This window comes from Chelonia mydas, chromosome 5, assembly GCF_015237465.2.
Source record: "Chelonia mydas isolate rCheMyd1 chromosome 5, rCheMyd1.pri.v2, whole genome shotgun sequence".
Classification (NCBI taxonomy): domain Eukaryota; kingdom Metazoa; phylum Chordata; order Testudines; family Cheloniidae; genus Chelonia; species Chelonia mydas.
The window spans coordinates 337,731-365,726 of record NC_051245.2 but is presented as its reverse complement, the minus strand read 5'-3'; the positions used below and the strand labels follow the sequence as shown (position 1 = coordinate 365,726).

The 27,996-nt window shown below is 48.9% G+C and overlaps 1 protein-coding gene across 3 annotated transcripts; it reads left to right on the top strand.

Moving 5' to 3' along the window:
- The first annotated feature begins 5 nt into the window (after positions 1 to 5).
- LOC102930463 (gamma-secretase subunit Aph-1b) lies at positions 6 to 27,923 on the top strand. Of its 3 annotated transcripts, none has more exons than XM_007071318.4 (7): positions 100 to 390; positions 7,348 to 7,518; positions 21,681 to 21,754; positions 22,019 to 22,141; positions 25,673 to 25,800; positions 26,431 to 26,554; positions 26,873 to 27,923. In XM_007071318.4, the coding sequence occupies exons 1-7, from the start codon at positions 278 to 280 to the stop codon at positions 26,908 to 26,910; spliced, it is 771 nt and encodes a 256-aa protein (XP_007071380.1). In that variant the 5' UTR covers positions 100 to 277; the 3' UTR covers positions 26,911 to 27,923. The 3 variants fall into 3 exon arrangements, with proteins under 3 accessions (XP_037758363.1, XP_007071380.1, XP_037758362.1); XM_037902434.2 differs by having other exon boundaries at positions 265 to 390; positions 7,016 to 7,518; XM_037902435.2 differs by lacking the exon at positions 7,348 to 7,518 and having other exon boundaries at positions 6 to 390.
- Positions 27,924 to 27,996: the final 73 nt, after the last annotated feature.

Genomic DNA, 27,996 nt, shown 5'->3' with positions numbered 1-27,996 from the left:
AGCCGCACCGAGGTCACCAGAGCGGTCCGGCCCGCGGAGGGGCCCAGCGCCAGCCCCGGCGTTGCCCTTTTAACGCGGCCGGGCTGCGGGACGTGATGTCACCAGGCCCCCGGAAGGGGCGGGGCCGGGGCCGGGGCCGGCGGGGCGGGACCGGGACCGGGACCGGGAGTGGCAGCCGCAGCCGCAGCCGCAGCCGGACCGACTGACCGAGCCCTGGTGCCCCCCGCCTGGCCCGGCTCGGCTCGGCCCGGCCCGGCCCGGCCCGGCCCGGCCCGCCATGACCCTCCCCGTCTTCTTCGGCTGCAGCTTCATCGCCTTCGGGCCGGCGCTCGGGCTGCTCCTCTTCACCGTGCTGCGGGACCCGCTGCGCGTCATCGTGCTCGTCGCCGGGTGAGTGCGCGGGAGCGGCCCGGGGGGGCCCTGCCCCTGCCTGGCCCCGGGGGGGCCCTGGCGGAGCCCCGGGCGGACCTCCTGTTTCCCCCGGGGTCAGAGCCAAGGGTCCATCCAGCCCCGTGTCCTGTCCGCCGTCAGGGGCCGGGCCGGGCGCCCCAGAGGGAGCGAACAGGACAGCGAATCCCCCAGTGACCCATCCCCGGTCGCCCCTTGCCCGCGTCCGGCAAGCACAGGCCAAGGACACCATCCCTGCTAGTAGCCATTGATGGGCCTGTTCTCCAGGAACTTACCTAGTTCTTTTTTAAACCCTGTTATAGTCCTGACCTTCAGAGCCTCCTCTGGCAAGGAGTTCCACAGGTTGACTGTGCGCTGTGTGAAGAAATATTTCCTTCTGTTTGTTTTAAACCTGCTGCCTGTTAATTTCCGTGGGTGACTCCTAGTTCTTGTGTTGTGAGAAGGAGTAAATAACACTTCCTTATTTGCTTTCTCCACACCAGTCATGATTTTATAGACCTCTGTCACATTGCCCCTTAGTCATCTCTTTTTCAAGCTGAACAGTCCCAGTCTTATTAATGTCTTCTCATTAGGAAGCTGTTCCATACCCTCAGTCACTTTTGTTGCTCTTTTCTGTGCCTTTTCAAATCCCAATATATGTTTTTTGAGGTGGGGTGACCAGATCTGTACGCAGTATTCAAGGTGTGGGCATATTCTGGATTTATACAGAGGCAATATGATATTTTCTATCTTATTAACTATCCCTTTCATAATGATTCCCAAAATTATGTGCCAGAACCTGGGAAGGGGCGACAGGGGATGGATCACTTGATAATTCCCTGTTCTGTTCATTCCCTCTGGGGCACCTGGCACTGGCCACTGTCAGAAGACAGGATAATGGGCTAGATGGACCTTTGCTCTGACCCAGTACGGCCGTTCTTATGTTACCTTTTTTGACTGCTGCTGCGCATTGAGTGGATGTTCTCAGAGAACTGTCCATAATGACTCCAAGATCTCTCTCTTGAGTGGTAACGGCTAATTTAGATCCGGTCATTTTGTGTGTACAGTTGGGATTATAGCACTGGTCATAGGTCTAGTCTGACCTCCTGTACAGCATAGGCCAGGGAACTGCCCCAAAATACTTTCTAGAGTAGAGCTTTTCAAAAAACATTTGCTCTTGATTTAAAATTTGTCAGGTTATGGAGTATCCAGCATGATCCTTGGTAAATTGTTCTAATGGTTAATTACCCTCACTGTTAAAAACATACACCTTATTTCCAGTCTGAATTTGTCTAGCTTCGATGTCCAGCCATTAGATCACTTTATGCCTTTCTCTGCTCCATTGAAGAGCCCATTATTAAACATTTGTTCCCCATGTGGGTACTTATAGCCTGATCAAATCACACCTTAACCACCTCTTTCTTAAAAGTTTATCACTAATTTTTTCTAATTTTTTAATCATTCTCATGGCTCCTCTCTGAACCTTCTCCAAATTATCACCAATTACAGACATCAGAACTGGACACAGTATTCCAGCAGTAGTTGCACCATTGCCAAATAAAAAGGTAAAATAATCTCTACTCATACTCAAGATTCCCCTGTTTATACATCCCAGGATCGCATTAGCTCTTTTGGCCACGTGTCATACTGAAAAGGAGTACTTGTGGCACCTTAGAGACTAACCAATTTATTTGAGCATAAGCTTTCGTGAGCTACAGCTCACTTCATTGGATGCATACTGGGAACTCGTGTTTGGCTGATTATCCATCCCCCCCAAGGTGCTGGAACAATTTGTGTAGTGGGGCTGCTGGGAGCCATTGAACCAAACTGTAAAGCTTGTATATAATGGAAACCCATTTCCAGCCAGGGGGTGCTGCAGCATCCCCTGCACCCGTAGTTCCAGTACCTATGCCCCCGCAAGCTTTTTAGAGTCTCTGTTTCCCAGGATAGAGTCCCCCATCCTGTGAGCATGGCCGACATTCTGTGTTCCTAGATGTAGAACTTTACATTTAGCCATATTAAACGCATGTTGTTTGCTTGTGCTCAATTCACCAAGCGATCCAAATCGCTCTGAATCAGTGACTGTCCTCTTTGTTATTTACCACTCCCCCAATTTTTTTGTCATCTGCAAACTTTGTCTGATTACTTTTTCTTCTAGGTCATTCATAAAAATGTTAAATAGCATAGCAAGTACTGATTCCTGGAGGACCCCACTATAAACACCCTGTCTACAGTTAGCCAGCTTTTAATCCATTTAATGTGCACCATGTATCATTCTAGTTTTTTAATCAGAATGGTGTGCAGTACCAAGCGCTTTACAGAAATCAGCGTTTATTACAAAAACACTGTTGCCTTTAGCAACCAACCTTTTAATCTCAAAAAAAGATAATAGAATCATGGAATCGTAGGCATGTAGGGCAGGAAGGGACCTCGAGAAGTCATCAAGTCCAGCCCCCTGCTCTGAGGCAGGACCAAGTAAACCTAGGCCATCCCTGACGGGTTTGTCCAACCTGTTGTTAAAAATGTCCAGTGATAGGGATTCCACAGCCTCTGTTGGAAGTCTGTTCCAGAGCTTAACTACCCTGATAGTTAGGAAATTTTTCCTAATATCTAACCTAAATCTCCCTTGCGACAGTTTAAGCCTATTACTTCTTGTCTCACCTTCAGTTGGCATGAAGAACAATTGATCACACTCCCCTTTATAAGAGCCCTTAAGGTATTGAAGGCTGCTATCAGGGCCTCTCTCCCAGTTGTCTTTTCTCAAGACTAAACAGGCCAGTGTTTTTTATCCTTTCCTCACAGGCCAGGTTTTTCTAAACCTTTTATCATTTTTGTTGCTCTCCTCTGCACTCTCTCCAATTTGTCCACACCTTTCCTAAAAGGTGGTGCCCAGAATTAGACGCAGCTCTCCAGTTGAGGCCTCACCCAGCGCCAAGGAGAGCAGGACAATTGCATCCCATGGTTTTCGTACACAATTCCAGTTAATACACCCCAGAATGATACCAGCCTTTTTGCAACCGCATGATGTGGTTGACCCATATTCAATTTGTGATCCCCAGGATCTCTAACCCCCAGATCCTTTTTAGCAGTACTCCCACCTAGCCAGTTGTTCCCTATTTTGTAGTTGTGCATTTGATTTTTCCTTCCCAAGTGAAGTACTTTGCACTTGTTTTTATTGAATTTCATCTCCTTGAATTCAGACCAATTCTCCAATTTGTCGGGGTTGTTTTGAATTCTAGTTCTGTTCTCCAAAGTGCTTCCAACTCTCCCAGCTTGGTGTCATCTGCAGATTTTATAAGCATGCTCTCCACTCCATTATCCCAAGTCATTAACGAAAAAAAATTGAGCAGTACCGGACCCAGGACTGACCGCTGCAGGACCCCGCTAGATACACCCTCCTGGTTTGACAGCAACCCATTGATAATGACTCTTTGAATACGGTCTTTCAACCAGTTGTGCACTTGCCTTATTGTAATTTCATCTAGACCACATTTTTCTAGTTTTCTTATGAGAATGTCACATGGGACTGTCAAAAGTCTTACTAAAATAAAGATACATCATATCTACTGCTTTCCCCATATCCACTTGGCCAGTAACTCTGTCAAAGAAGGAAATGAGATTGGTTCGGCATGATTTGTTCTTGATAAATCCATGCTGGCTATTCCTTATAACCCTGTTTATTTCTAGACGCTTATAAATTGATCTGTTTAATAATTTCTTCCAGTATTTTTCCAGGTATTGAAGTTAGGTTGACTGGTTTGTAATTCCGTGGTCCTCTTTGCTCCTCTTCTTAAAGATAGGTACTATGTTTGCCCTTCTCCAATCCTTTAGGATCTCACCCATCCTCTAGGAGTTCTCAAAGATTGCTTCAGCTAGTTCTGTAAGTAGGAACTAGAATGAATTTCATTAGGTCTTGCTGACTTGAATACATCTACTTATCTAAATAGTCTTGAATCTATTCTTTCCCTATTTTGGCTTGCATTCCTTCCCCCTTGTTAATAGTAACTGTGTTATCAAGTTAGTTTGCAATGGTGTTGTAGCCATGTTGGTCCCAGGAATGAGAGACAAGGTGGGTGAGGTAATATCCTTTATTGGACCAGCTTCTGCTGGTGAGCGAGACAAGCTTTTGAGTTTATACAGAGCCCTTCTTCAGGTCTGGGAAAGGTACTGAGAGTGAAGACAGCTTGTCTCTCTCACGAGCAGAAGTTGGTCCAAGAAAAAAATTACCTCACCCACCATGTCTCATCAAGCTAGTTTGACAGGATCTGTTTTCCATAAACCCATGCTGATTGGCATTAATTATATTACCCTCCTCTAATTCTTCATTATTAGAGTCCCATATCAGCTGCTTCATTATCTTGCCCAGGATCGATGTCTGGCTGACAAGCCCATAATTATCCAGGTCATGCTGTTTACCCTTTCAAAATATTGGCATACTATTTGCTTTCTTCCAGCCTTCTGTATCTTTCCCCAGCGTTCTAGGGCATTTTGAAAATCAGCAGTAACAGTCCAACGAGCTCCTCAGCCAGCCCTTCTAAAACTCTTGGGTTCAGGTTATATGGACCTGCTGTTTTTAAAATACCATCTAACTGTTGGAGCTGCTGTGTGGCATTCTCCTGAGAAAGTAGTGGAATGGAAAGAGTTATATTATCATATGATGAGCCTACAATATCTGTCTCCCACAAACAGAACAGAAATATTTACTGAACTCCTCTGCCTTTTCTCATTATTCTTGATAATTCTACTACTTCCATCTAGTAATAGACCAATCCATTGTCAGTAATAGACCAATCCATTGTCTTTCAAACATATTTTAAACACTCTTATTGTCCTTATCTCTGCTGGCCACAGGTTTCTCTTTGTGTCCCGTTTCAGTGTTCTACAGTTCCTAACTCTGATTTAAATCCATTGCCATCCCCTTCTCCTTTCTTCCATTTGTTGTGTATTGTTTAATTTTTGTACACTAAAGAGTGTGAGGTGTGCACAATGGGGGCCAGGTAGATCAACAAAGCAGGACCTGAGAGAAGGAGTTTTCAGGTCTGGGTATATTTTCTATGGGGCAGACCAGCAACAGTCCCCTGTGCCCCAAGAGAAGGATCTGGGGCAGCCTGGGTCAGAGAGAATGCGGGAGCTCAGGGAACAGGAGCTGAGCACCTCTGCAGATTTCAGGGGCTGAGCCCTACAGCAGCTCCATCGGACACCACTGGAGATGCAGACTGCTCCATCATGGGGCATGCTCTGTGGGACAAGTCACCATTCCCTTGTGCTGTCATTTACAGCAGTGCAAACATGTGCCATGCTGTCCGTCGGCATTCGCTCTCTTTGCAGCACTGGGCAGGGCAGACATTGGCAGGAAATAAAATAAAGATTCAGCTTGGAAAAGGCAGCTGGGGGCCAGGGTGCGGTGGGAGGGGAAATAACTCCAGTGCCAGTCCCGGTGGGCAGGAGAGAGTAGCATTCAGCGAGAGAGCAGGGTGTGGGGCAGTCAGGTGACATGGCAGCAAGAGACACCGATGCCATGTTGGGTGGTGAAGATCGGAGCTGGAAGAATGAGAGTCGCTCTGTACCGCATGGACAGGATGGGGAGTGTGGCTGTGGAAGGGAAATGTTGAGAGCCCTTTTGTTTGGCATATTAGACAAAGTGAGACATTCCTGGCCGTGCCTGAGGACGTGGCTGCTGGGACCTAATCCAGCTCTTCCTCTAACTCAGGGGTGGGCAAACTTTTTGGCCCGAGGCCACATCGGGGTTGCCAAACTGTATGGAGGGCCAGGTAGGGAAGGCTGTGCCTCCCCAAACAGCCTGGCCCCCGCCCCCTATCTGCCCCCTCTTCATTTCCTGCCCCCTGACTCCCCCCCCCAGAAGCCCCAACCCATCCAACCCCCCATGCTCCTTGTCCCCTGACTGCTCCCCAGAACCCTCTTTCCCCTTATCCAACCTCTCCCCCTCCCGCCCCCTTACCATGCCGCTCAGAGCGGCAGGAGCTCGCAGCCACGCCACTGCACTGCCTGGCAGGAGCAACAGGCCAGAGCGCTGGTGGTGCGGCGAGCTGAGGTTGCGGGTGAGGGGGGACAGCAGGGGAGGGGCCGGGGACTAGCCTCCCCAACCAGGAGCTCGAGGACCGGGCAAGATGGTCCCGTGGGCCGGATGTGGCCCACGGGTCGTAGTTTGCCCCCCTCTGTTCTAACAGGTATGGTCCTGTGTGTGTTGGGCCACAGGCCTCAGTTCTGCGGGCCAGCTGCCTTGGGACCTGGCTCCCCTTGCTGCACCCAGCATGCCTGAGACCTGCAGTGATGGGGGCTGCGTGTCTTTCACTTGCTACCAGGTGTTCCAGACGTTTGCTATGTTCTGCTGAGTGCCGTGTGCTTCAGGTGGGGTACTAACTGCCCCAGTCTGCTCCCTGGCTGAGGAGCACAAGGGCCTCATTTTGGAGCTGCTGCTAAGGGCGCAGTCCCTGCGCACTCAATGGTTTGAGTGGTGTGTCTGTTGTGGGGTGGACACCAGATGTAGGGGGGGGTCTCTGTCCATGCACTGCAGGATCTTGAGTTGGGTTAGCAGTAGGGTTTTTCTGCCACTTTCCATGTTTCTGGGCCCCCCACTGGTCTGGGCACTGCATCCTGCTGCTCTCAGAGGGGCTGCTGTGGACGGTGGCAGGAGAGCACCAGTCCTCTGTCTGGAGGGGCCGAGCACATGATCCGTCATGCTCTCGCAGAGAGGTGTCAGCACAGATTCGTTCTCTCGGCTGGCGCATGGGAGTCAGATTTCCACCAGCTGAGACTCCTGCCACAGGTATCCACACCTCTCCCCACCCCTAGCTCTGCCGAGCCTGACCAGGCCTGGAGCTGCACCCCACTGATGTGCAGATAGTGGGGCCCTTTCCACACTGCCCAGCCTGGGTGGCTGTCTGAAGCAGGCAGGCAGTATGGTGCTGCACGTTCCAAAATGGCCTGTCTCTCTTTCAGGGCCTTTTTCTGGCTGGTCTCCCTGCTCCTGTCATCGTTAGTCTGGTTCATTGCGGTTAAAGCCAGTGACCCAGGAGATGAGCCACTGCAGAAGGGCCTCCTAATATTCGGGGTCCTGTTCTCCGTGCTCCTACAGGAGGCCTTTCGATTTCTCTACTACAAATTGCTCAGGTAAGGAGTGGTGTGGGGTGCCTCACACTACCTGCCTTTCTAGACTGTCAGTCCAAACTGTAACTGCACTGCTTATTGCACAAGCCAGGACTTTACACTCACCCTGCTGCCCCACCCCGCTTGTCTGTTTGATCCACCTGCTGTCTCTCATTACGTATTCAGACTGTGAGTTCTGTGGTGCAAGGACTGTCTCTCTTGTTTTTGTTACAGGTGTTTAGAGTGCCCAGCACAAAGGAGCCCTGAGCTCCTGCCCCTAGGTGCTCCTGCAATACTAATAGTAAATAGAATCATAATTGTGATTAAATTCATCTAGTTTTAAGGCCAGAAGGTCCATTAAATAATCTAGTCTGAGCTCCTATGTAGCACAACCCATTGAATTTTCCCCAGTTCCCTCTGCATGGAGCCCAATAACTAGTGTTTGGCTGAAGCAGCTTCCAGAAAGACATCCAAGCTTGATCAGACACCAAGCAATGGAGAATCCACCACTGCCCATAGGACTTTCTTCCAATGGTTCATCAGCTTCATTGTTAGACATTTGTGCCTAATTTCTAACCTGAATTTGTCCAGATTCAGCTTCCAGTGTTGGGTCTTGTTCAGCCCATCTCTGCTAGATTAAAGAGCCCTTTGGTACATGGCATTGTTTTCCCAGGAAGGCACTTACACACTGTAAGCAAGTCACCTCTCCATTGTCTTTTTGATTCGCGTTCATTTAACGCAACATTCTTACGAGTGCTGCTTTACCACAAAGGGGGAAAGCCAAGAAATTAGCATAGTAGAAAAATCCAGTGTGTCTGAGAATCTGGCAATGCTTACGCTGCATCCTGCTCCAAGCCACGACCCAACCCCGACCCAGCACTCCTCTGCGTCCTGCTAGCTTCCCTACTACAGCAGTGAGGTGCATTCCTCATTCTGTAGCCGTACAATCTACGTATCACCTGCCCCCGCATCTCCAGCCTGTGGTAGGTACAGTCCTGTGAGAGCCCTTGGGCCGGAGTTACAAAGAGCTCAGCATGTTGGGTGCTTGTGTGTGCCTGAAATTGACCATTATCTAGGTGTCTGCGTGGGAGCTGAGCTCTTGTGAAATTCTGGCCCATCTCACCAGGGGCTGCTGACTGTCCCGGTGCATTCAGGACAGACATGGGAGAGCTGGTCTCCGCTTTTGCCTTGAGCACGTGATCTCTGTCCAGTACTGGGAGGGTGAACGGTGCAGCGGGCGGTATGCAGCTCCCAGTGGGCTGGTGGAAGAGGTCCGAGTCTGTTGTGGACCATTTGTGATGGGTAATAAGGGATCAAGGATGGATTGGCTGAGTCACTGGCCAGGATGCTACATCCCAAGCACTGGCCACAGCGCTCTTGCCTGATATGTAGGCAAGACCTCTGATATATAGATTATTGTACGGCTTCCCTAATGGCACGGGCCACCTCCCTGGCCTACCCAGGGTAGGCAAACTTCCATCTCAGTACTGGGCCTAGGCATGCTGAGTGCAGGTGGGTGAAGGCCGGACGCCGCAGGGAGGAAGCTGGATATACATGTTGCAGTAAGGGTGGGAGGGGCAGAACTGTTCGGGTCATGGTGGCAAGAACGGGTGGATTACACCATTGCTGGGAGCTGCTGGAACCGTTGTCTGCGCAGCTTTGTAAACATGGTAATGTGTATTGAACATCTGAGAAGCTGGGGCTGATTCTGATGTCCTCATGTGGCTGGGGTGGGGAGTTTTGCTTTTCCCTGTTACAGTGCACCCATCCAGCTTTGGAATCCATCCATCTAGTAACTGGACGAGAGCAAATCGCTGCCCTCTGCCAGCTCCCCCCGTCCTGCAGGGACCCCCCCCCACTGCTGAGCTCCCCAGGTCTGAAGGGGGGACGCACCTAAGAAAGGGCGGAGGCGCTTGGGGAGAAGCGGCTAAGTGGAGGTGGACGTTACAGCTTGGGCGGGGACTTCTCCTAAAGGGACTCTTCATATTCCCACAGCAATCTTGAAACAGGCCACTTTCTTCTCTGTGTGAGTGTCTGCTGCAACTCCCGGCTGCGACGCTTCCATAGTGCTATGTTTCATCCCGAAGCCTGGAGCACTGAGCAGCTAATGGTGCCCTGGGTACTTGGCTCACCAGGATTCTTTTGCTCAAAGCGCACACTTGGGGCCTGGTTCTTATGCCCCCTAATTCTGGTTTAACTGGCTACATTGGCACCCCCCTGCACAAGGAGGAGAATTCCTGGGTGACGCACAAGTGCAGTGGCTCTATGCTGGACCCCATGTAGGGACGTGGCCAGAGCACCTCTCCTCTTCAGCTATTCCTGACGCCCTTTGCATCATGGTCAGTAGGTGTAATTAGAGCAGGCCTCAGGCAGCTTGAATTTATGCCTGGGACTGGTCTGATCTTCTTGACCTGCTGCTCACAAACCGGGAAGAATTAGTAGGGGAAGCAAAAGTGGATGGGAACCTGGGAGGCAGTGACCATGAGATGGTCAAGTTCAGGATCCTGACACAGGGAAGAAAGGAGAGCAGCAGACTTCAGAAAAGCAGACTTTGACTCCCTCAAGGAACTGATGGGCAAGATCCCCTGGGAGAATAACATGAGGGGGAAAGGAGTCCAGGAGAGCTGGCTGTATTTTAAAGAATCCTTATTGAGATTACAGGGACAAACCATCCCAATGTGTAGAAAGAATAGTAAATATGGCAGGCGACCAGCTTGGCTTAACAGTGAAATCCTTGCTGATCTTAAACACAAAAAAGAAGCTTACAAGAAGTGGAAGATTGGACAAATGACCAGGGAAGATTATAAAAATATTGCTCGGGCATGCAGGAGTGAAATCAGGAAGGCCAAATCACACCTGGAGTTGCAGCTAGCAAGAGATATTAAGAGTAACAAGAAGGTTTTCTTCAGGTATATTAGCAACAAGAAGAAAGTCAAGGAAAGTGTGGGCCCCTTACTGAATGAGGGAGGCAACCTAGTGACAGAGGATGTGGAAAAAGCTAATGTACTCAATGCTTTTTTGCCTCTGTCTTCACGAACAAGGTCAGCTCGCAGACTACTGCACTGGGCAGCACAGCATGGGGAGGAGGTGACCAGCCCTCTGTGGAGAAAAGTGGTTCGGGACTATTTAGAAAAGCTGGACGAGCACAAGTCCATGGGGCTGGATGCGCTGCATCCGAGAGTGCTAAAGGAGTTGGCAGATGTGATTGCAGAGCCATTGGCCATTATCTTTGAAAACTCTTGGTGATCGGGGGAGGTCCCCGACGACTGGAAAAAGGCTCATGTAGTGCCCATCTTTATAAAAGGGAAGAAGGAGGATCCTGGGAACTACAGGCCAGTCAGCCTCACCTCAGTCCCCGGAAAAATCATGGAGCAGATCCTCAAGGAATCAATTCTGAAGCACTTCGAGGAGAGGAAAGTGATCCGGAACAGTCAGCATGGATTCACCAAGGGCAAGTCATGCCAGACTAATCTAATTGCCTTCTATGACGAGATAACTGGCTCTGTGGATGAGGGGAAAGCAGTGGACGTGTTGTTCCTTGACTTTAGCAAAGCTTTTGACATGGTCTCCCACAGTATTCTTGCCAGCAAGTTAAAGAAGTATGGGCTGGATGAATGGACTATAAGGTGGATAGAAAGCTGGCTAGATTGTCGGGCTCAATGGGTAGTGATCAATGGCTCCATGTCTAGTTGGCAGCCGGTATCAAGTGGAGTGCCCCAAGGGTCGGTCCTGGGGCTGGTTTTGTTCAATATCTTCATAAATGATCTAGAGGATGGTGTGGATTGCACCCTCAGCAAGTTTGCAGATGACCCTAAACTGGGAGGAGAGGTAGATACGCTGGAGGGTAGGGATAGGATACAGAGGGCCCTAAACAAATTAGAGGATTGGGCCAAAAGAAATCTGATGAGGTTCAACAAGGACAAGTGCAGAGTCCTGCACTTAGGAAGGAAGAATCCCATGCACCGCTACGCACTAGGGACCGAATGGCTCGGCAGCAGTTCTGCAGAAAAGGACCTAGGGGTGACAGTGGATGAGAAGCTGGATATGAGTCAACAGTGTGCCCTTGTTGCCAAGAAGGCCAATGGCATTTTGGGATGTATAAGTAGGGGCATTGCCAACACCCTCTATTCGACACTGGTGAGGCCTCATCTGGAGTACTGTGTCCAGTTTTGGGCCCCACACTACAAGAAGGATGTGGAAAAATTGGAAAGAGTCCAGCGGAGGGCAGCAAAAATGATTAGGGGACTGGAACACATGAGTTATGAGGAGAGGCTGAGGGAACTGGGATTGTTTAGTCTGCAGAAGAGAAGAATGAGGGGGGATTTGATAGTTGCTTTCAACTACGTGAAAGGGGGTTCCAAAGAGGATGGATCTAGACTGTTCTCAGTGGTAGCAGATGACAGAACAAGGAGTAATGGTCTCAAGTTGCGGGGGGGGGGGGGGGTGTTAGGTTGGATATTAGGAAAAACTTTTTCACTAGGAGGGTGGTGAAACACTGGAATGCGTTACCTAGGGAGGTGGTGGTATCTCCTTCCTTAGAAGTTTTTAAGGTCAGGCTTGACAAAGCCGTGGCTGGGATGATTTAGTTGGGGATTGGTCCTGCTTTGAGCAGGGGGTTGGACTAGATGACCTCCAGAGGTCCCTTCCAGCCCTGGTATTCTATGATCCCTGGACAGTCCCAGTCTCAGGGGACTGCAAAGGCTGTATACAGCCAACTTCCTCTCCCCTCCAAGCTCAGCAGAATCCAGGCCCAGATCTGTACATAGAACAAAAGCATGGAGTGGGGGGGACGGCTTGAAGGTGATTTCAGGGCTCTGCCTTAAGTCCTGACTGAGCTTGTAGAGGTGACAAGCAATGTCTGAGATGGTATTATGCCCACCTGTTATCATTTGTGCTCATTCTGAACTAAAAGGCTCAGACCCAGGTAAAGAGCAATGAGGCAGTTACTTAGAAGTTTGGGATCGGATCTCATCAGCAGACAGTTTCTATGTTCTTTGGATTCTGGTCTTGGGTCCAGGATGCTCCTATGAGTCCCACTCTGGAGGGGCCGATACCATGGCCTTGGTGGTTCACAACTCTACTTGCTTGCACACTTCTGCTGGGCTCAGCCCAAGAGAAACTTTTATAGAAGGTCTCTTCAGATTTTTCTGGGGTGAGGGTGGGCAGGGGCAGCCCCTCACTTCACCTGATCTGACACCCAGATCTGTGCATCAGGACTTGGTTCTCAGGTTCCTGAACTGCATTCCCTACAGTAGCCAGTAGGTGGTGATTGTGTATTACAAAAGTTTCATGTTTTGCTCAGTGGAGATTGGGTTCTGATTGCAAACGATTTGATCCTGTTTGCACAAGGCTCTCTCGGCCTTGGCCCGGAAGCGCAGAGTCACTCTTCTGGGAATTGGGTCCCTCCCTTTGTTTAGTCAGAGATTGGTAAGGCAAGGCCAGAATGGGCCATTATGATCATCCAGTCTGACCTCCTGCATAGCACAGGCCAGCGACCCTCGCCCAGTGATTCCTGCATAAAACCCAGAATGTCTGTTCCCTGTTGGCAAACTGTCAGGAACTGGTGCTGCTTCCTGGGCTCTGCAGGGTTGGTTCCCTATGTGGATGGAGCAGGTCAGCGCTGTTGTTCTTTCCCTGACTCTAGTACAGTGGATTCAAGGCTCTCGAAGCATTTCACAAACGCTGTTGAACTCAGCCTTGCGGCCCCTCGGGGCAGGGCACTATTAACCGCCAGTGTTAGCAGATGGGGAACTGAGTTAGGAAGCATGTGTCGGAGCACAGCCACTAACAGACCCCATATCGGACTCCCATTCCTGGGCTTTAGCCTGAAGGCCATCCTGCCTCCTGTATAATCTGTACAGAAAGTCCCTGCATTTGTGCATCTCAAAGCCCCTGGGAGCCTTCAGCTCTGGGCCTCATAAACAGCTTCCAGTCAGTGCAACTCTCGTGTGGCTTGCCTGGTCTCATCCTCTCCAGACACTCCCTAACAGGAGAATCCAGAGGAGGCTTCAGGCAAATTCACATTGATTTGCAGGATGGAGGAGGCGCAAGAACCCTATTTTAAAGAGACACCTTCCCCACTCTCCCCCCCCATCTCGGACGCCAGGAGCTACTGTTCTCTTATGCATGTTCATAGGCAGTTGAACCTGCACTGAAAATCAGGTATAACCCTCAGATCCTTGGCCAGCTGCCAGCACAGCCCTGATCTGGGTAAAGTCTGGGCCCTGCCCTCAGTGAATTACCAAATAATTAAGAAATCAATTTGCAAACACCTAGAAGATAATGAGATAAGTAACAGTCAGCATGGATTTGTCAAGAACAAATAGTGTCAAACCAGCCCGATAGCTTTCTTTGACAGGGTAACCAGCCTTGTTGGTAGGGGGGATGTGGTAGATGTGGTATATCTTGACTTTAGTAAGGCTTTTGATACTGTCTCAATGACCTTCTCATAAACAAACTAAGGAAATACAACCTAAATGGGAACTACTATAAGCTGGGTACATAAGTGCTTGGAAAACCGTTCCCAGAGAGTAGTTATCAGTGGTTCACAGTCATGCTGGAAGAGCATAATGAGTGGGATGCCACAGGGATCGATTCTGGGTCTGGTTCTGTTCAAAATGGGAAATGACTGTCTAGGAAGGAGTATTGCAGAAAGGGATCTGGGGGTCACAGTGGATCACAAGCTAAATATGAGTCAACAGTGTAACGCTGTTGCAGAAAAAACAAACATCATTCTGGATGTATTAGCAGGAGTGTTGTAAGCAAGACACGAGAAGTAATTCGTCCACTCTAATCTGTGTTGATTAGGCCTCAACTGGAGTATTATGTCCAGTTCTGGTTGCCACATTTCAGGAAGGATGTGGACAAATTGAAGAAAGTACAGATGAGCAACAAAAATGATTAATTTCAGAGTAGCAGCCGTGTTAGTCTGTATTCGCAAAAAGAAAAGGAGTACTTGTGGCACCTTAGAGACTAACCAATTTATTTGAGCATAAGCTTTCATGAGCTACAGCTTGCATAAAGTGGAAAGTACAGTGAGGAGATTTTATATACACGCAGACCATGAAAAAAATATACATTGTAAGGAGAGCGATCACTTAAGATGAGCTATTACCAGCAGGAGAGTGGGCTGGGGGGAGAGAAAACCTTTTGAAGTGATAATCAAGGTGGGCCATTTCCACACGTTTCCAGGAGTTAACAAGAACGTCTGAGAAACAGTGGGGGGGGAGGGGGAGGAATAAACAAGGGGAAATAGTTTCACTTAGTATAATGACTCAACCACTCCCAGTCTGTATTCAAGCCTAAGTTAATTGTATCCAATTTGCAAATTAATTCCAATTCAGCAGTATCTCGTTGGAGTCTGTTTTCGAAGTTTTTTTGTTGAAGGATAGTCACTTTGAGGTCAGAAATCGAGTGACCAGAGAGATTGAAGTGTTCTCCGACTGGTTTATGAATGTTATAATTCTTGACATCTGATTTGTGTCCATTTATTCTTTTACGTAGAGACTGTCCAGTTTGACCAATGTACATGGCAGAGGGGCATTGCTGGCACATAGTGGCTTATATCACATTGGTGGATGTGCAGGTGAACGAGCCTCTGATAGTGTGGCTGATGTTGTTAGGCCCTGTGATGGTGTCCCCTGAATAGATATGTGGGCACAGTTGGCAACGGGCTTTGTTGCAAGGATAGGTTCCTGGGTTAGTGGTTCTGTTGTGTGGTATGTGGTTGCTGGTGAGTATTTGCTTCAGGTTGGGGGGGCTGTCTGTAGGCAAGGACTGGCCTGTCTCCCAAGATTTGTGAGAGTGATGGGTCATCCTTCAGGATAGGTTGTAGATCCTTGATAATGCGTTGGAGAGGTTTTAGTTGGGGGCTGAAGGTGACGGCTAGTGGCGTTCTGTTATTTTCTTTGTTAGGCCTGTCCTCTAGTAGGTGACTTCTGGGAACTCTTCTGGCTCTATCAATCTGTTTCATCACTTCCGCAGGTGGGTATTGTAGTTGTAAGAATGCTTGATAGAGATCTTGTAGGTGTTTGTCTCTGTCTGAGGGGTTGGAGCAAATGCGGTTGTATCGTAGAGCTTGGCTGTAGACGATGGATCGTGTGATGTGGTCTGGGTGAAAGCTGGAGGCATGTAGGTAGGAATAGTGGTCAGTAGGTTTCCGGTATAGGGTGGTGTTTATGTGACCATCGCTTGTTAGCACTGTAGTGTCCAGGAAGTGGATCTCTTGTGTGGACTGGTTCAGGCTGAGGTTGATGGTGGGATGGAAATTGTTGAAATCATGGTGGAATTCCTCAAGGGCTTCTTTTCCATGGGTCCAGATGATGATGTCATCAATATAGCGCAAGTAGAGTAGGGGCATTAGGGGACGAGAGCTGAGGAAGCGTTGTTCTAAGTCAGCCATAAAAATGTTGGCATACTGTGGGGCCATGCGGGTACCCATAGCAGTGCCGCTGATTTGAAGGTATACATTGTCCCCAAATGTGAAATAGTTATGGGTGAGGACAAAGTCACAAAGTTCAGCCACCAGGTTAGCTGTGACATTATCGGGGATAGTGTTCTTGACGGCCTGTAGTCCATCTTTGTGGGGAATGTTGGTGTAGAGGGCTTCTACATCCATAGTGGCCAGGATGGTGTTTTCAGGAAGATCACCGATGGATTGAAGATAGCTGGGAGTGCTGGTAGCGTAGGGCGTGTAGGGCCTGAGGAGGGAGTCTACATAGCCAGACAATCCTGCTGTCGGGTGCCAATGCCTGAGATGATGGGGCGCCCAGGATTTCCAGGTTTATGGATCTTGGGTAGCAGATAGAATACCCCAGGTCGCGGTTCCAGGGGTGTGTCTGTGCGGATTTGTTCTTGTGCTTTTTCAGGGAGTTTCTTGAGCAAATGCTGTAGTTTCTTATGGTAACCCTTAGTGGGATCAGAGGGTAATGGCTTGTAGAAAGTGGTGTTGGAGAACTGCCGAGCAGCCTCTTGTTCATATTCCGACCTATTCATGATGACAACAGCACCTCCTTTGTCAGCCTTTTTGATTATGATGTCAGAGTTGTTTCTGAGGCTGTGGATGGCATTGTGTTCTGCACGGCTGAGGTTGTGGGGCAAGTGATGCTGCTTTTCCACAATTTCAGCCCGTGCACGTTGGCGGAAGCACTCTATGTAGAAGTCCAGTCTGCTGTTTCGACCTTCAGGAGGAGACCACCTAGAATCCTTCTTTTTGTAGTGTTGGTAGGAAGGTCTCTGTGGATTAGTATGTTGTTCAGAGGTGTGTTGGAAATATTCCTTGAGTCGGAGACGTCGAAAATAGGATTCTAGGTCACCACAGAACTGTATCATGTTCGTAGGGGTGGAGGGGCAGAAGGAGAGGCCCCGAGATAGGACAGATTCTTCTGCTGGGTTAAGAGTATAGTTGGATGGATTAACAATATTGCTGGGTGGGCTAAGGGAACCATTGCTGTGGCCCCTTGTGGCATGTAGTAGTTTAGAAAGTTTAGTGTCCTTTTTCTTTTGTAGAGAAGCAAAGCGTGTGTTGTAAATGGCTTGTCTAGTTTTAGTAAAGTCCAGCCACGAGGAAGTTTGTGTGGAAGGTTGGTTTTTTATGAGAGTATCCAGTTTTGAGAGCTCATTCTTAATCTTTCCCTGTTTGCTGTAGAGGATGTTGATCAGGTGATTCCGCAGTTTCTTTGAGTGTGTGTGGCACAAGCTGTCAGCATAGTCTGTGTGGTATGTAGATTGTAATGGATTTTTTACCTTCAGTCCTTTTGGTACGATGTCAATCTGTTTGCATTTGGAAAGGAAGATGATGTCTGTCTGTATCTGTACAAGTTTCTTCATGAAGTTGATAGATTTCCACTCCATTACAATCTACATACCACAGACTATGCTGACAGCTTGTCACACGCTCTCAAAGAAACTGCGGAACCACCTGATCAGGTGGGACATTAGGAAAAACTTCCTAACTGTCGAGTGGTTAAGCACTGGAATAAATCACCTAGGGCGGTTGTGGAATCTCCATCATTGGAGATTTTTAAGAGCAGGTTAGACAAACACCTGTCAGGGATGGTCTAGATAATACTTGAGTGCAGGGGACTGGACTAGATGATCTCTCAAGGTCCCTTCCAGTTCTATGATGCTATTTCCCATTTACCTTCAGGGCGTCAGAGGGCACCAAGGATTAATGCCGCCTGCTGGACAAAGGTGCCTCTCAGGCCACAAAGCCGCCTCCTTTGGATTATGAGAATGGGGCCTTGTGCTCAGTGCTACACACAGCCTGAGACACAGTCCCTGCCCCAAGGAGCTGACTGTCTAAACCGACAAAGAGGGGCACAGTGAAAGGAAGTGACCTGCTCGTGGTCGATATACATCTGTACCAGCTAAACATAGGCAGGGATGGGGTCCAAACGAGCTGTGACCGCTCACGAAAGAGAGAGCTTGAAGTCACTGTGGATAGTTCCCTGAACTCTTTAGCTCAGAGCACAGCAGAGGTCAAAAGCGCAAACAGAATGTCGGGAGCCATTAAGAAAGGGATAGAAAATAAGACTGTAGATAGCATAATGCCACTATATAAATCCATGGTTTGCCCACACCTTGAATACTGTGTGCAGTTCTGGTGGCCCCATCTCAGAAAGGGTATAGTGGAACTGGAAAAGCTTCAGAGAATGGCAACAAAGATGATCAGGGGTATGGAACAGCTTCTGTACCAGGAGAGATTGAAAATATTGGGACTGTACAGCTTAGAAAAGAGGTGACTAAGGGGGGAGACGAGGGAGGTCTATCAAATCATGACTGATGTGGAGAAAATGAATAGGGAAGTGTTATTTACCTCATTGTATAACACAAGAACCAGGGGTCCCCCAATTAAATTAACAGGCAGCAGTTTTAAAACCAACATATGGAAGTACTTCTTTACACAATGCAGAGTCAACCTGAGGAACTCCTTGCCAGGGGATGTTGTGAAGGCCAAAACTATAACTGGGTTCAAAAAAGAACTGGAAAAGTATGGTAGGTCCATCAATGGCTATTAGCCAAGATGGTCAGGGATGCAACCCCATGGGTCACCCTAAGCCTCCAACTGCCAGAAGCGGGGCTGGGGGGGGAAACGGGAGATGGATCACCCCAGGACAGGGAATCTTGCTAAATGTGGCCAAGTTCATAAGCCTAAACCAGGTGTCAGTAAGGGGCCAGGGCTGGCTCTAAACACAGTAACCCTGTACTACGGCATCTCCCTGTTTGGTATCAAAAACCCTTTCATGCCTGGGCTCAAACTGCATGGCCCAGCGAGGTAGTGTCAGAGCCAGGCCTAGAAGCCAGGATTCATAGTGTTTGAGCCAGAAGGCATCATTAGTCTGACCCCCTGCAGAGCACAGGCCAGCTACTGTCATCCAGTCACTCCTGTGCTGAGCCATTTACTGTCAGCCATTGGTTCTTTTCGGCCTTTCTCCTCTTGATTAAAGAGCCCTTTAGTACCTGGTATTTTCTCCCCGTGAGGGTCTTTAGTTTCCTCTCGGTCTTTCTTTGTCTCTCGCTGTAAAGCATTTTTCCAGCTCTTGGATTATTTTTGTGGCTCTTCTCTGCACCCTGTTTAGTTTTTCAACATCCTTTTAAAAATGTGAACCCTACAACTGGATGCAGTAGCAGCCTAACCAATGCAGTATAAAGAGCTAAAATCACTTCCTCCTCACTAATCACCTGTTTATACATAGATGACCATAGCGGTCCACTCTTCTCTTTAGAATCTATGAATCTATCTGACCTTCTGCAGAGCACAGGCCAGAGAACTGCCCTGAAATAATTCCTAGAGCAGAGCTGTGAGGAAAAACATCCCATCTTGATTTAAAAATTGTCAGTGATGGAGAAACCACCACAGCCCTTGGTAAACTGTTCCAATGGTTGTTTAACATCACTGTTAAAAAATTTGTACCTTCTTTCCAGTCTGACTTTGTCTATGTTGTACTTCGACCCCTTGGATCGAGTTAGACCTTTCTCTGATAAATAGAAGAGCCCATTATTTGTTCCCTATGTAGGTGCTTGGAGACTGGAATCAAGTCCCCACTTAACCTTCTCTTTGTTAAGCTACATAGACTGAGCTCCTGGAGTCGATCACTATATGGCAGGTTTTCTGATGCTTTAATCATTCTCCTGGCTCATCTCTGAACCCTCTGTAATTTATCCTCATTTTTTTTTAATTGAGGACACCAGAACTGGACACAGGATTCCAGCAGTGGTTCCAATAATGCCAAAGATGGAGGCAAAATAACTTCTCTGCCCCTACTCGAGATTCCCCTATTTATGCCTCCCAGGATCGCATTAGCCCTTTTGATCACAACGTCGCACTGGGAGCTCATGTTCAGCTAATTATCCACCACACCCCCCCAAATATTTTCAAGCGTCACTGCTTCCCAGGATAAAGTCCCCCATTCTGTAGGTATGGCCTGCATTCCTTGTTCCTAGATGGATACATTTACGTTTAGCCATATTAAAATGTGTCTATTGTTTGCTTGCACTCAGTTTACCAAGTGATCTAGATTGCTCTGTATCAGTGACCTGTCCTCTTCATTATTTACCACTCTCCCAATTCTTTTTTGTCATCTGCAAAATTTATCAGTGATGATTTTGTTTTCTTCCAGGTCATTGAAAAATGGTTAAATAGCATAGGGCCAAGAACCAATTCTGGAGGGACCCCACTGGAAAGAGTCCTGTTCAGAGATGATTCTCTATCAGTTAGCCAGTTTTTAATTTGTTTAATGTGGGTCATGTTAATTTTATATCATTCTAGGTTTGTACTGGGAGCTCAGTTCAGTTGCTTATCCCCTATGACTCCTAATCCTTTTTAATTCACTACTTTACAGGATACAGTCCCCCATTCTGTAGGTATGGTGTGCATTCCCATATGACTGTATTAAAATGCATTTTGTTTGAATGGGCCCAGATTACCAAGCGATCCAGATTATACTATGTGACTGCCCTGTCCTTGTCATTATTTACCATTCTGCCAGTCTTTGTCATCAGCAAATTTTATAAGCAGTGATATTTATATTTACTTCCAGATCCTTTGATAAAAAAATTGAATGGCATCGGGCTTAGAACCATACCAGAAATGCCCCATTCAGTTATGATTCCCTCTTAACAGCTGTCACAGAGCCATGGAACAGTCTCTGGGAAGAGCCTATCAGTGGGCCAGACCCCCTGGGGGGGGTCTCACTCTTTCTCCAGTGTAACAACCTCTTGAGAGTGGACCTCTGGGCCTGCAGCCCCCCTGCTTCACCCCGTGAGCTCTGCTCAGCAAGTCCCACTGAGACAGACCCTGATGGAGACTTGCCCACTCTGCAGGGATTAATGCATCTCACCCAGCATCTGCAGTGACACTCACACAGCACTGCCAGAACAGCTGGCTTTATTAGTCACCTGGACACAGTACAGGGAGCCCTTAGAGTAGCCCAGAGAACTGACAGAGCGTCATCCAGTCTGGCCAACCCAGCACCCAGCCAAGATGTAGAGAACCCCTTGGTTCAAGCTCTGTCTGTCTCTGTCTGACCTCCTTGGTCAGACTCCAGGTGAGAGCCCGGCTCCTCCCAGCTGCCAGCTCTGATCCCCCCCCGCCACCCATCTCACACCTCCCCAGTCCTTTATTCTCCAGCTGGGGAAAGTTGCTTAGCCTCTCTGCTGAGAGGTGGGAAATCAGATCCCTCTGGGGCCTTGGTCACTGGGTGTTAATGTCTGAGGGATTGGATTTGCCCTTGTCTTCTCAGATGCTACATTGACGTGGGGCCTAAAGCCCAGACAGTTCGATGACACCCACTCCTTTGTTTCTTTGCCTGCCCTGAGAACAGATAGCCCTTTTCCACCCATTTGGCAATGATGCAGCACACAGGGGAAATGGGCTCACAGGACTCATAAAAATATAACAAAATATTCTTACTTTCTCAAAACTCCTTTCTGAGATCTGTCAGCCAGTTCTAAATCTGTTTAATTTATGCTTATGCATAAATTTATGCTAATTTATGTTTAATAAATGCTGGTATTGCGTAGAGGTAATTTTTTAATCAGACTATCGTGTGGTGCTAAATCAAACACCTTGCAAAGATCCAAGTACAGTACGTCTACACAGTTACTGTTATCAACCAGCCTAGTAATCCCATCATGGGCAGCCGTACACTGGGGTGTGACTGGGACTCTCTCCTTTCTCTGTCCAGGAAGGCAGTCGAAGGGCTGGTGACCCTCAGCGAAGATGGCTGCTCCCCGATTTCCATCCAGCAGATGGCATATGGTATGTTCCTCAATGGGGCAGGGCTGACTCCAGCTTGTGCGATGGGGTATATGGGATGAGTGGAGGTAGCATCTCATAGAGGAGGGGAGGGGGCTCTTGGGAAAAGGAGACTTCTCACCAGGGATCCCTCAGAATGGAAGCAAGTGTTGTGGGGTCCCTGTGCAGGGCTGTGGGGGAGGCCTCTGGGGGTTGGAGACAGGTCAGGGAGCCTCTCTGAGAGTCTCTGGCTCTGACTCAGCAACATGTGTTTTCTCTGTCCCACAGTAGCTGGCCTGGGCTTTGGGCTCATGAGTGGCGCCTTCTCCATGATTAACCTCCTGGCAGATGCCCTGGGGCCTGGCACTGTGGGAATCCATGGAGACTCACAGCTCTACTTCCTGACCTCGGGTGAGCAATGGGCCTACAACCCACTGCACCATCTCCCCACTGCACCATCTACCCGCCAAACTGTGCTATAGAATCTCTAGGGATAGTAACTCCATGCTCTAATAATAAGAATGTAGCAGCAGAGAGATACTACTGACCACCTGACCAGGATGGTGATAGTGACTGTGAAATGCTCAGGGAGATTAGAGAGGCTGTGTTAGGGTTCCCTCCCCACTCTGAACTTTGGGGTAAAGATGTGGGGACCCGCATGAAAGATGCCCTAAGCTTATTTTACCAGTTTAAGTTAAAACTTCCCCAAGGCACAAATCCCTTGTCCTTGGATGGATGGTATGCTGCCACCACCAAGTGATTTAGATAAAGATTCAGGGAAAGGACCACTTGGAGTTCCTATTTCCCCCAAAATATCACCCTAAGCCCCTACACCCCCCTTTCCTGGGGAAGCTTGAGAATAATGTCCTCACCAATTGGTACAGGTGAGCACAGACCAAACCTGTGGGTCTTTAGGACACTGAAAATCAATTAGGCTTTTAAAAGAAGAATTTTATTTAAAAAAAGTAAAAGAATCACCCCTGCAAAATCAAGATGGAAGGCAATTTTACAGGGAAAAATAAAAAGATTTAAGACACAGAGAATCCCCCTCTAGGCTTAGTTTTAAAGTTACCAAAACAGGAATAAACCTCCCTCCAGCATAGGAAAATTCACAAGCTAAAACAAAAAATAATCTGACGCCTTTTCTGGCTTTAGTTACTGTTTTAGTAATTTTGGATGCTTTTTTAGGCAGGATCTTAAGAGATTTTTTGGGGGAGGGGGAGGCCCTAGTTTCTTTCTCTCCTTAAAAAACCACACAAACAAAGAGCACAACAAAGCCTCCTCACCCCCAGATTTCAAAGTATCTTTCTTCCCCATTGGTCAGGTGCCAACTAGGTTATTTGAGCTTTTTAACCCCTTACAGGTAACCTCTGGCCAGGAGAAATGTTATATTACTGAATACATAAAGATTGTTACCCTTCCCTGTATATTTATAACAGGCTATTAAAATAAATAACTCAATAATAGAGATTTCCACTATCCTCATATTGACTGGGCACATGTCACCTCAGGACAGGATACTGAGATTAAGTTTCTGACACCTTAAATGGCTGCTTCTTGGAGCAGCTAGTCCTGGAACCCACCAGAGGAGAGGCAATTCTTGATTTAGTCCTAAGTGGAGCCCAGGATCTGTTCCACGAGGTGAATATAGCTGGACCACTTGGTAATAGTGACCATCATATAATTAAATTTAGCATCCCTGTGGCAGGGAAAACACCACAGTGGCCCAACATTGTAGCATTTAATTTCAGAAAGGGGGACTACACAAAAATGAGGAGGTTAGTTAAACATAAATTAAAGGGTACAGCGCCAAAAGTGAAATCCCTGCAAGCTGCATGGAAACTTTTTAAAGACACCATAATAGAGGCTCAACTTAAATGTATACCCCAAATTAAAAAACATAGTAAGAGAATCAAAAAAGTGCCACGGTGGCTAAACAACAAAGTAAAAGAAGCAGTGAGAGGCAAAAAGGCATCCTTTAAAAAGTGGAAGTTAAATCCTAATGAGGAAAATAGAAAGGAGCATAAACTCTGGCAAATGAAGTGTAAAAATATAATTGGGAAGGCCAAAAAAAGAATGTGAAGAACAGCTAGCAAAAACACTCAAGAAGTAATAACAAAAAATTCTTTAAGTACATCAGAAGCAGGAAGCCTGCTAAACAACCAGTGGGGCCACTGGACGATCGAGGTGCTAAAGGAGCACTCAAGGATGATAAAGCAATTGCGGAGAAACTAAATTAATTCTTTGCAATGGTCTTTTTACAGCTGAGGATGTGAGGGAGATTCCCAAACCTGAGCCATTCTTTTTAGGTGAGAAATCTGAGGAACTGTCCCAGATTGAGGTGTCATTAGAGGAGGTTTTGGAACAAATTGAAAAACTAAATAGTAATAAGTCACCAGGACCAGATGGTATTCACCCAAGAGTTCTGAAGGAACTCAAATGTGAAATTGCAGAACTACTAACTGTGGTTTGTAACCTATCATTTAAATCAGTTTCTGTACCAGATGACAGGAGGATAGCTAATGTGATGCGTATTTTTAAAAAGGGCTCCGGAGGGGATCCTCTCAATTACAGGCCGGTAAGCCTGACTCCAGTATTGGGCAAAATGGTTGAAACTATAGTAAAGAACAGAATTGTAAGACACCTAGATGAACACGATCTGTTGGAGAAGCATCAACATGGTTTTTGTAAAGGGAAATCCTGCGTCACCAATCTACTGGAATTCTTTGAGGGGGTCAACAAGCATGTGGATGAAGGTGATCCAGTGGATATAGTATATTCAGATTTTCAGAAAGTCTTTGACAAGGTCCCTCACCAAAGGCTCTTAAGCAAAGTAAGCTGTCATGGGATAAGAGGAAAGGTCCTCTCACGGATCAGTAACTGGTTAAAAGATGGGAAAGGGTAGGAATAAATAGTCAGTTTTCAGAATGGAGAGACGTAAATGGTGGTGTCCTCCAGAGGTCTGTACTGGGACAGTCCTATTAAACTTATTCATAAATGACCAGGAAAAAGGGGTAAACAGTGAGGTGGCAAAATTTGCAGACGATGCAAAATTACTTAAGGTAAAGTTAAGTCCAAACCAGACTGCAAAGAGCTACAAAGGGATCTTACTAAACTGGGTGACTGGGCAACAAAATGGCAGATGAAATTCAATGTTGATAAATGCAAAGTAATGCACATTGGAAAACATCATCCCAACTGTACATATAAAATGATGGTCTAAATTAGCTGTTACCACTCAAGAAGGAGATCTTGGAATCACTGTGGATAGTTCTCTGAAAACATACGCTCAAAGTGCAGTGGCAGTCAAAACAGTGAACAGAATATTGGGAATCGTTAGGAAAGAGACACATAATAAGACAGAAAATATCATGTTGCCGCTATATAAATCCATGGGACACCCACACCTTGAATACTGCCTGCAGATGTGGTTGCCCCATCTCGAAAAAGATCTGTTGGAATTGGAACTGGAACACACAAAACAGAGGCTTGCAGTTTTGCTTCCTGATCTCAGTTAAGCAACAGGTGTAGCAGCCCCTGCCCCTCCCGCACTGCACCCAACCCATCCCTTCCTCACTCTAGTCTGCTCCCCCACTCCTGCCATGTCTCCACTAACAGTACCATCGACCCTTTTCTCACCCACACTGCCCCTCATCGCTGCCTCCTCCTTAAGGCACCCCACTACCACAGCCCCTCAAACTGCCTGCCCACTGCCGCCCCCCTCCCCCCATCACCCACGGACATCCTGCTCACACCGCACCCATCCCCTCACCAGCACGGCTCTCCACATCAGTGCCCTACGCTGCCCCTCAGGTAAAGCCAGTTCTCCTCACCCTCTGTTGATGGGTGCCCCACCCCACTACGGCCCTGACTCTGCCCAGGGCTCTGCTTGGTGGACAGCCTTGCCAGCCTAGCTGTGACCGTCTATGCTCCTCCTCACAGCCTTCATGACCATGGTGATGATTTTCCTTCACACCTTCTGGGGAATCCTCTTCTTCCACGGCTGTGAGACCCAGCACTGGTGGGAGATGGTGGCCGTCATCCTCACTCACCTCATTGTGTCAGGATCGGTAAGCGTGGGCAGGGCAAACCGGAGATGTGGGCGGTTGGGCAGGCTGCTCCCACACCACCGGGTCACCGCTGCCTGAGTGCTGCAGGGAAGTGGGTGGGTGGTGCTGGGCCAGGAATTACTATCTGGTAGATGTGCGAGGGCCCCCTCAGGATGTGGGCCCTGTCAGGATGGGTGCCGCATGCAGAAAGACCGTCCCTGCCCCCAGGAGAACTGGGTGTTCCCCATGACCATTGCTCCAGGGAGTCACCTGTGAGACCTGCCTGAGTGTGAACGGACAGAGGCAGCCTCCAGGTACTGAAGCCTGTGAGTGAGAGATGCAGCACCCCTGAACCTCAAACTCCAAATGCTCCAGAGGAGTCTGCAGGACCCACTAGCTCCATGGGGCAGTGCCATCCTGCTGCAGACCAGCGAGACACCCCGGTGCCCTGGGCACACCAGCCCCATACCCCTCAGAGCACCGTGCCCCAGCCAGGTGCGGAGCCAGGAGTGTCAGGGAAGGAGATCAGAGCATCGAGGGGGCCTGAGCCAGCAGGCCAGGGCTCGGGGAGAGGCCAGCTCTGGCATAACTGGCTCTGGGGCTCCCCCGGCTCCTTCCCTGCTCTTACCCTGTTTGCTGCTCTCCTCCCAGACGTTCTGGAACCCCCTGTACGTGGGCAGCCTCGTCCCCTCCTACCTGCTGATGTTTGCCACGGCGGCATGGGCCTACATCCTGTCAGGAGGCTGCACTCGGAACCTGCTCCGGTCCCTGCGGGGTGAGTATCTGCTCCAGCCCCACATCCAGAGCAGGAGCCCTGCCGAGGCCATGCCTCTGAGGGGAATGCTGGGAGGGGCTACCCCAGTATTGGGGGAGGACATGGCCTGCTTTGGGGCAGGGGGAATGCCCTGATCTGAGCCCCTTCAGCAGTGACGTTAACTCTTCCCTAGCACTAGCAGGTGGGGAAACACCCCAATCTGGGGCTATTCCTCAGGGTGCTGCCCTTTTTCTGTGAGAATGGGGCAGGAAATGACCTACTCTGGAACCCTGTGAGCTGGGTGCCTGAACTCACCCCCTTGCCTTTGCTTCTCCATAGGGCAGCAGAGCGAGACAGGCCCCCAGCCAGGATCCTGAGGGTCCATCAGGAGCTCTCCCCTCAGCTGCTCTCTGCCTGCCCTGCCCTCCCTCTGGTGCTGTCAGCTGGGACCTACAGTTGCCTTCTCTGCAATATCATTTCTCTCTTCTGGAATGGGAGTCCCCCGATCAGTCCCTGCTGGAGGCAGGTGTCCGGGGGCTCCTGCAGCCAGGGAGTAGCCAGCAGAACGTCTGATAGCTGAGGGCTGCTCACCCTGTCCTACCAGTCCCGGTCTCTCCATGCTGTGGACCTGGACTGTTTTTAGCCCACCCTTGAAAGACCCGTGGTTTAACATGGTGCGAGGGGTTCTCCAGAACTCACTGTGCCTGCTCCAGAACCAGTGTGTGGGTGTGGTGGGCTCTTTCTGCACATACAGGGAGAGTCCTTCTCAGCCCCAGGAAGTCTGTGGTCTGGCCAGCAGTTTGCCTGGATACATCAAAGCGCCGAGCTGGGGATGCCAGGCACTAAGGAGCTGCAACGTCCTTTCCCCTTGCCCAGGAGTGGCTGTACCAGGGGGCTGAATTCCCAGCCCTGGCCCCAAGTGCCTGGCTGCTGGTATGGGACAGACTGCCAGGTACTGGCCTGAGAAGGATGGTGGATGGCATTCAATGGGAAATGCAGAACAGGTGGGTGGCAAAGGATGAGGCTGACTGGATGCCCAGCACTGGCATGGAGAGGGGATGAGTGGTGCCAAAGGGCTGATGCTGGTACGGGAAGGGGATGGGCAGGTGGTGCCGGCACAGTGCAGCTGGTAGTGCATGCCTCGTGCAGACATGCTGGGAGGAGGGGCGGTGGCAGAGGTTTATCCGGGGCAGGATCAGTGACCCTGCCCATCTCTCTGGTGGGGGTGGATATGAGGTGCCCGAGCTGGCACCAGCCCTGGGGATGTGAGGTGGAACTGGGAGCAGGGACCCTGGAAGCCATGCAGAGGCGCCGGGGCAGAGAGCCAAGACTGACTGAGTTTGTAATGGGCTTTTATATCAATAAAGAGAAATACCAGCCTCAGAGAGAATTTGTGTGTGGCTGTGGGGGATGGGATGGGTCCTGCGCATGCGGTGCATCTGCCATGCTGGGAGTGGGAAGTT

Coding starts and splice junctions, on each gene's coding strand:
- LOC102930463 (XM_007071318.4), top strand. CDS start 278: ATGACCCTCCCCGTCTTCTTCGGCTGCAGCTTCATCGCCTTCGGGCCG. Junction 391..7,347: donor GTCATCGTGCTCGTCGCCGG/GTGAGTGCGCGG, acceptor TCTCTCTTTCAG/GGCCTTTTTCTGGCTGGTCT. Junction 7,519..21,680: donor CTCTACTACAAATTGCTCAG/GTAAGGAGTGGT, acceptor TTCTCTGTCCAG/GAAGGCAGTCGAAGGGCTGG.